Raw genomic sequence first — 8,689 nt, forward strand, 5'->3', positions numbered from 1 at the left:
AGGGATTAAGAATACTTCCCACGTATTCCCTGCATGTCGTAGAAGGCGACTAAAAGGGGAGGGAGCGAGGGGCTGGAAATCCTCCCCTCTCGTTTTTTTTTTTTAATTTTCCAAAAGAAGGAACAGAGGGGGCCAGGTGAGGATATTCCAAAAAAGGCCCAGTCCTCTGTTCCTAACGCTACCTCGCTAACGCGGGAAATGGCGAATAGTTTAAAAGAAAGAAAGAAAGATATATATATATATATATATATATATATATATATATATATATATATATATATATATATATATATATATATACATATACACACACACACACACACACACACACACACATACACACACACACATATATATATATATATATATATATATATATATATATATATATATATATATATATATATATATATATATAAATATATATACATATATATATATACATATGAAAAATGTAAGAAATAATTTAGAAAACTGAAACTTCTAGCTTGAAATAAAATGAAAAAATGAATGTCACATAATGGTTCAACCTCTGGCTATGGAAAAGGGAAATGTATAATTTATTTACACAACGTCAATAGTAGTTTTCATCAATTTAACCACTGTATCATACTGCCTGGTCCACTTCTCTTATCATGAAACTGGAATATTGGCTTATGATGTTTCTCAATTGTCTTCATTACACAAAGTACAACCATATCTTGGATACATGAGGGTAGGTAGTTGGTCATCCGCCATAATAAAGCCTTGACAAACCAAAAGTTTATCTGGACCTCAACTTTTCCAGTACATTCATGAAAAACACCTTTTTGCTTTCCATCTCTATCACTTTGAAAAAAATGCTCCCTTTGTTCACATTTCAATGAAAGAATAAGCTTCAATGTCTAAGCTACATTCTTTTCCAATTTCACTATTTTCTTGTCAGAGCACCATGTATGAAAACTATCACTCCAGTAACACAACTATAAACATTTACTTCCCTTTAAAAAAGTTCTGGGAGAGACACAAGGTGAGAAATGTAAAAGTCAGTTGATATACAATGAACAGACGAAGCTAGGATGCCATTTGGCAAACATGCGATTGTCCAAGACAGACAAGGAGCATTCATAAACATATCATTTTACAAATTTTATCAACAATAAAGTTAGCTAATTTGTATAGACCATCATTAATATTAAGATTATAATTCTTTGTTTATTTAATGATCGAAGATTCAATGATATTTCTCATGGTAATAGAGTTAGAGTTAATAACTGAGATGGCATTACTCCAGTCAAAACATACATAGTTTTTAACATGATTAAACAAGGCATTTGATTATTGTCCTGTTCTTATACTATGTTTATGTTGCTTAAGTCTAACAGAAAGATCCCTACCAGTCTACCCAACATAAAACTTATCACAATTTCCACATGGCACTATATAGATGCACCCAGGAGAATTTTCTGGTGAATTCCTGATTAAGATATTCTTTATAGTGTTATTGTTGCTGAAGACAACATTTACATTAAAGGATTTAAGCAACATGGGAAGTAAAGTAAAATTATTAAAAGGGAGAACTAAAAGTTTCTTGGTATCAATGGGAGGTTTGGACTCAACTATATAAAATGATTTCTTTGCTAACTTAAGGGATTTATCAATGAAAGATCAAGGGCACTTTAACTTAGATCTAATAGAATATATCTTCCCAAACTCATCATCAATATACTCCCTAAGGAACATAGATTGAAATGATGATAATTTAACTCTGTCATGTTGAGATCAGTAATAATGGATATATGAGCATACATTGGTAGGTTTTCTGTATATGCTAAACTTAAACTTGTTTCCCTGCCCATGGATCATGCAATCTATAAATGGTAACATACCATTATTTTCATTTTCTACATTATATTTGATGGAAGGTACTAAATTGTTAATGGGAGAAATATTTGTAAATTTTCATTTGTTGGCCAAACACAAAGAACATCATCTACATATCTAAACCAAATTGCATGAGAAGGTAAAATATCCTTTAGTAATTTTGTTTCATCCATATAAAGATTACTTGGTACAGGTGAAAGAGGGTTACCCATTGCCATACCAAATTTTTGAGCATAATAATCTCCATTGAATTGGAATACAGTCTTTCATACACAATTTTATCAATTCAGTGAAAACAGACTTAGAAACAGGTAAATGAATATCATCCAGGACATCAAACAAATATTCTAAAATGTCATCAACTGGAACTTTTGCAAAAAGCGAGGAAACATCAAAGCTAACTAGTTTGAAATCAAAATTAACATTGATATTGTTAAGCTTGTTGACTAAATCTACATTGTTCATGATTATAGAATTTGATATCTTACCCACGAAAGGGCTTGATAAAGAAACTAACCATTTTGACAATAAATATGTGATGGAGCTTACTGAACTCGCTATAGGTCTTGCAGGAAAATTTTGTTTATGTGTTTTGATAAGTCCACACAAAAGAAGATAGATATATATTTTTTCATAATCATTCACCTTTTCACATGTTAGCAATGGACGAAATAAAGCCTCATTCACCCACATCCATTTGTAATACAATGAAACCACAGACCCCTATCCACAACCAGGCCCCACAGACATTTCTGTGGTTTCCCCAGGTGCCCTCTGTATACTCTGCCCAAGAGTCTTTTAGTTCTCCCTTTTAAGAATAATTTTACTTTACTTTCCATGTTGCTTCAATCCTTCAATGTAAATGTTGCCTTTAGCAACAATGATACTATAAAGAATATCTTAATCAGGAATTCACCAGAAACTTCTCCTGGGTGCATCTATAAGTGCCATGTGGAAATTGTGATAAGTTTGATGTTGGGTAGACTGGTAAGGATCTTTCTGTTAGACTTAAGCAACATAAATATAGTGTAAGAATGGGACAAGAATCAAATGCCTTGTTTAATCATGTTAAACACTATGATCACTGTACTGACTGGAGTAATCTTCAAAATACTTCAAAATACTGGAGCCATCTTCAAAATACTTACTCCATCTCCTTCTCACATCACCACTACTTGTAATTACTTCCCCATTAGCCCCCTTCACCGATGTTTCCATTTGTTCTCTTGTCTCATGCACTTTATTTACCTCCTTCCAAAACACCTTTTTATTCTCCCTGTTTTGGTCGAGGTGGCGTGCGGAGTGACAGGGTCAGGGAGAATGGTTTGGTAAACAGAGAACAGGTGGTGAAAGCTTTGCAGTACATGAAAGCCGGCAAGGTGGCAGCTTTGGATGGTATAACAATGGAATTTATCATAAAAGGGGGTGACTGTGTTGTTGGCTGGTTGGTGAGGATATTCAATGTTGGTATGGCTCATGGTGAAGTGCATAAGCATTAGCAGAATGCATGCATAGTGCAATTGTACAAAGGGAAAGAGGATAAAGGTGAGTGTTCAAATTACAGAGGTATACGTTTGTTGAGTATTCCTGGGAAACTGTATGGGAGGGTATTGATTGAGAGGGTGAAGGCATGTACAGAGAGAGCATCAAATTGGGGAACAGCAGTGTGGTTTCAGAAGTGGTAGAGGATGTGTGGATCAGGTGTTTGCTTTGAAGAATGTATGTGTGAAATACTTTGGAAAACAAATGGATTTGTATGTAGGTTAGGTTAGGTTAGGTTAGGTTAGGTTAGGTTAGGTTAGGTTAGGTTATGTATCTGCAGAGGGCATATGATAAGAGTTGATAGAGATGCTCTGTGGAAGGTATTAAGAGTATATGGTGTGGGAGGCAAGTTGCTAGAAGCAGTGAAAAGTTTTTATCGAGGATGTAAGGCATGTGTCCGAGTAGGAAGAGATGAAAGTGATTGGTTCCCATTGAATGTTGGTTTGCGGTAGGGATGTGTGATGTCTCCATGGTTTTTTAATTTAATCTGCCGCAAACCAACATTCACTGAGAACCAATCACTTTCCATTCTTCCTACCCGTACACATGCCTTACATCTTCGATAAAAACTTTTCACTGATTCCAGCAGCTTATCTCCCACACCATATACTCTTAATACCTTCCACAAAGCATCTCTATCAAATGCCTTCTCCAGATACATAAATGCTACATACAAATCTATTTGGTTTTCTAAATATTTCTTATATACATTCTTCAGAACAAACACCTGATCCACACATCCTCAACCACTTTTGAAACCACACTGCTCTTCCCCAAACTGATCCTCTGTTCATGCTTTGACCCTCTCAATCAATACCCTCCCATATAATTTCCCAGGAATACTCAACAAACTTATACCTCAGTAATTTGAACACTCACCTTTATCCCCTTTGCCTTTGTACAATGGCACTATGCATGCATTTCGCCAATCCTCAGGCACTTCACCATGAACCATACATACATTGAATATCCTCACCAACCAGTAACAATACAGTCACCCCACTTTTTAATAAATTCCACAAAAATACCATCCAAACCCACTGCCTTGCCAGCTTTCATCTTCCACAAAGCTTTCACTACCTCTTCTCTGTTTACCAAATCATTCTCCATGACCCTCTCACTTTTCACACCACCTCGACCAAAACACCCTACATCTGCCACTCTATTATCAAACACATTCAACAAACCTTCAAAATACTCACTGCATCTCCCTCTCACTTCACCACTACTTGTTATCACCTCCCCTTTTGCCCCCTTCACCAATGTTCCCATTTGTTCTCTTGTCTTACGCACTTTATTTACCTCCTTCCAAAACATCTTTTTATTCTCCCTAAAATTTAATGATATTCTCTCACCCCAACTCTCATTTGCCCTCTTTTTCACCTCTTGCACCTTTCTCTTGATCTCCTGCCTCATTCTTTTATACATCTCCCAGTCATTTGCACTATTTCCCTGCAAAAATCATCCAAATGCCTCTCTCTTCTCTTTCACTAACAATCTTACTTCATCCCACCACTCACCACCCTTTCTAATCTGCCCACCTCCCACCTTCCTCATGCCACAGGCATCTTTTGTGCAAGCCATCACTGCTTCCCTAAATACATCCCATTCCTCCACCACTCCCCTTATGTCATTTGCTCTCACCTTTTTCCATTCTGCACTCAGTCTCTCCTGGTACTTCCTCACAAAAGTCTCCTTTCCAAGCTCACTTACTCTCATCACTCTCTTCAACCTAACATACTCTCTTCTTTTCTGAAAACCTCTACATATCTTCACCTTCGCCTCCACAATATAATGATCAGACATCCCCTCAGTTGCCCCTCTCAACACATTAACATCCTAAAGTCTCTCTTTCACGTGCCTTTCAATTAACACATAATCCAATAAGGCTTTCTGGCCTTCTCTCCTACTTACATACATACACTTATGTATATATCTCTTTTTAAACCAGGTATTCCCAATCACCAGTTCTTTTTCAGCTCATGAATCTACAAGCTCTTCACCATTTCCATTTACAACACTGAACACCCCATGCACACCAATTATACCCTCAATTGCCACATTACTCACCTTTGCATTCAAATCACCCATCACTATAACTCATTCTTGTGCATCAAAGCTGCTAACACACTTTCTCAGCTGCTCCCAAAACACTTGCCTCATGATTTCTCTTCTCGTGACCAGGTGTATAGGCACCAATAATGACCCCTCTCTCCTTCCACTTTCAGTTTTACCAAATCTAGAGTTTACTTTCTTACACTCTGTCACATACTCCCACAACTCCTGCTTCAGGAGTAGTTCTACTCCTTTTGCTCTGGTCCTCTCACCAACCCCTGACTTTACTCCCAAGACATTCCCAAGTCCCTCTTCCCCTTTACCCTTGAGCTTCTTTTCACTCAGAGCCAAAATATCCAGGTTCCTTTCCTCAAACATACTACTTATCTCTCCTTTTTTCTTATCTTGGTTACATCCATACATATCTAGACACCCTAATCGGAGGCTTCGAGGAGGATGAGCACTCCCCGCATGACTCCTTCTGTTTCCCCTTTTAGAAAGTTAAGATACAAGGAGGGGAGGGTTTCTAGCCACCCACTCCCATCACCTTTAGTCGCCTTCTATGACACGCAGGGAATGTGTGGGAAGTATTCTTTCTCCCCCATCCCCTTATATAAATATATAGTGTAGAAGGGTGTTACCAAACTGAGCCTGCTCAAGGTTACATGTTGAGTGAAAAATCACCTTTGGCAAGGCAGTATCACTGGGAGTATACCCTTGTTAAAGAACTTTCCACTAAAAAGGAGTCATTTCCTAGATACTGGGAATATCAGTGTTAGGTTGCAAAAGTCTTTAGAAAGGTCAAGGGTAACATAAAGTCTTTCCAAGATATTGTCTGTTTAATTCAGTACACCATTTTTTAATCAAAATAAAAATCCCAAAATATCAGCCCTGTTTAGGAGATGATACAACTTACATGTCCTCATTTTTCTTCTTGTGCAAGATTTTGCAAGTATGCTTAAAGATGATCTTGTCATTTTATAATTTCAGGTTGCAGTTCAAATGAAAAATGCAGACCTGATACAGAAGAATCCTGGCAGTGACTCTGCCGTATCTGTTGGATCAAGTGATGATGAAACAAATATTTCCAAATATTTTGACTACTTAAATGATGATGATCCAGGTAGTGGTAGTGCCTCCAGAAGGAAGAAGAAGAAGAAGAATCAAGGAAAGGATTCACAAGGAAAGGAAAACCAGGGTAAAGAGAATGAAGAAAAAGAAAACAAAGGGAAGGAAAAGAATGAACTTGAACAATCATCTGAACGAGCCAGTCGCAAGGGCGAGTATGAAAAAGACATGCGCCACATTGAACGTCATCTCTCCATGAAGAAGACAATTCGAAAGAAGATGATGCGTGACCTCCAACAGGCTTTTGTTGAAGATCCTGGAGAATTCCAACAAGATCCCAGCCGCATGGCACCAGAGAAGAAAAACAACATTGACATCCGCAATCTTACCTTCTCTAAGAGTCGTCTATCCAAATCTGAACATAATTTCCTTGACATGCTTAAAGATGAACCAACAAAGGAGAAAGACAAGAAAGATCGTAAAGGAATCCTAAGTTATAGAGATTTCATGAACAATAATAAGAACAAAAACAAAGAATCCCAAGATGCAATGAAAGACAACGACTCTGGCAATGAGTCCCCCTCACGTGACCCTCCTTCAAAGGCCGCAAGCAAGGAGGATTTAATAGATAAAAAGGATACATCTAAAGAAGAGAGAAAAGTAGGATTCTGGAAGAAACTAACTGGGAAGGGGAAAAGCAAGCGATAAGGGGCAAAGCTATCAGTAATGCCCTTGGTAACTGACTGTGATAGCCTTCCTGTGCCTCATATATCAACAGCCACTTTTCTCCTAGAGCTCCAGTTTCCTTTGTTTCACTTAGTTTTGGGTTCATTTGAACAAGTCTTAACCTTACCTGTTATAAGACTCTATAACTTCTAAGCCTTCTTCCCTTACCCGTATTCTGTCCTTTTCCATGGTTACGTTCAGTCACTCTGTACCTCTTCTTTCAACACCATATTTTCTTATGCAATTTAATCTTCTACCAAATTCTCTTCTGCAACTTTATCTTCTGGTGAAATTTCTCTTTCTGCAACTTTAAAAAGTTTTAATTTCTTTGCTCTTCTTCCACTACACTATTTCTTTTCAGGACGTGAACAACATATTTTCTTCAATTTTCTTGACGTAGAGCAAACCTCACCTGTAAGTTTTATGTAAAAAGAGTTTTCATGTATATAATATAGGCAAAAGTGTTTTTGAGAGGGAAAGGGTGCCCATCAAGTTCACATTTCATAATTTAAGCTTGGAAAATTTCTCAGCAGTAGTGTAGAATTAATTTTTCATAAATGTGATAATTTTTTTAGTGATAGTCTTAAGGCAGAGGTACATGATAATTTAGCACTGGAAATGCACATTTATATTACAAGTATAATTCTATTGACTTTTAGGAAATATTTTGAGGTATATCTTTTAGCTCCAATTAAAGAAGCCTATACATGCTGTTTTAGGACTCCCATTCAGCATTTATGAGTAATTCATAAAAGTTATTATGGGTGTTTTTCATTTAACAGGGGTTGTGAGGTTAAAATTTCTCTCCACTTTTGAGATGTACTTATGAGATATTAAATTTGAAGTATCAAACATTGCAGATGTGTCTTCTGTATTTGAAGGTAAGCTAAGGCACCAGGCAAGGCTTACTAAGTGTTATTAATATTAGTGAGCAGAAACTGACCAGCTGATCATTCCTGTTAGGGAGGATACCTTCTCATGTATGTAAAGCCTGTGTGAAATGTGTAATTTTTTTTTTTTTATTTTCTCATGTAAGTTTTTCATTTTCTCTGAGATAAAAAGCATCTTGTCTAACAAGACATATTTATGACTTATATGTATGGTAATATGTACAGGTGGGAACCCTTAACCTCGAGAAATTTTAACCATACAACTCGAGTAATGTTTGTGATGTAGTGCCAATAGTAGCTGACTATTAGACTCTTGAGCACTTTGCAACGTACATTTGTTTAGTAATAGTGTAAATAATGTATGATGACATAGTTGCATAGGAAAATGTAATGCTGTGCACACTAAACCAGAAGGTTTTGAAGAACTTGAAGAGCGCTCTTGCTTCATAATTATTAGTGGCAGAACTACATGTATCACAATCCTTTGTTTGTGCTTTTTTAGTATTCATTACAAATATGTGGCATTTTCTGTAACTCTTTTGTTA

At 36.7% G+C, this 8,689-nt stretch overlaps 1 protein-coding gene across 4 annotated transcripts in view; it reads left to right on the forward strand.

Moving 5' to 3' along the window:
* Positions 1–8,407, forward strand: part of LOC139765627 (uncharacterized) — a 463,254-nt gene extending 454,847 nt beyond the window's left edge. For all 4 annotated transcript variants that reach the window (XM_071693307.1, XM_071693309.1, XM_071693308.1 and 1 more), the window contains one exon: positions 6,451–8,407. In XM_071693307.1, the coding sequence (XP_071549408.1) occupies positions 6,451–7,236 (786 nt within the window). In that variant the 3' untranslated portion in view covers positions 7,237–8,407. The remainder of the gene's footprint in view (positions 1–6,450) is intronic.
* Positions 8,408–8,689: the final 282 nt, after the last annotated feature.

This window comes from Panulirus ornatus, chromosome 55, assembly GCF_036320965.1.
Source record: "Panulirus ornatus isolate Po-2019 chromosome 55, ASM3632096v1, whole genome shotgun sequence".
Taxonomy (NCBI): Eukaryota; Metazoa; Arthropoda; class Malacostraca; order Decapoda; family Palinuridae; genus Panulirus; species Panulirus ornatus.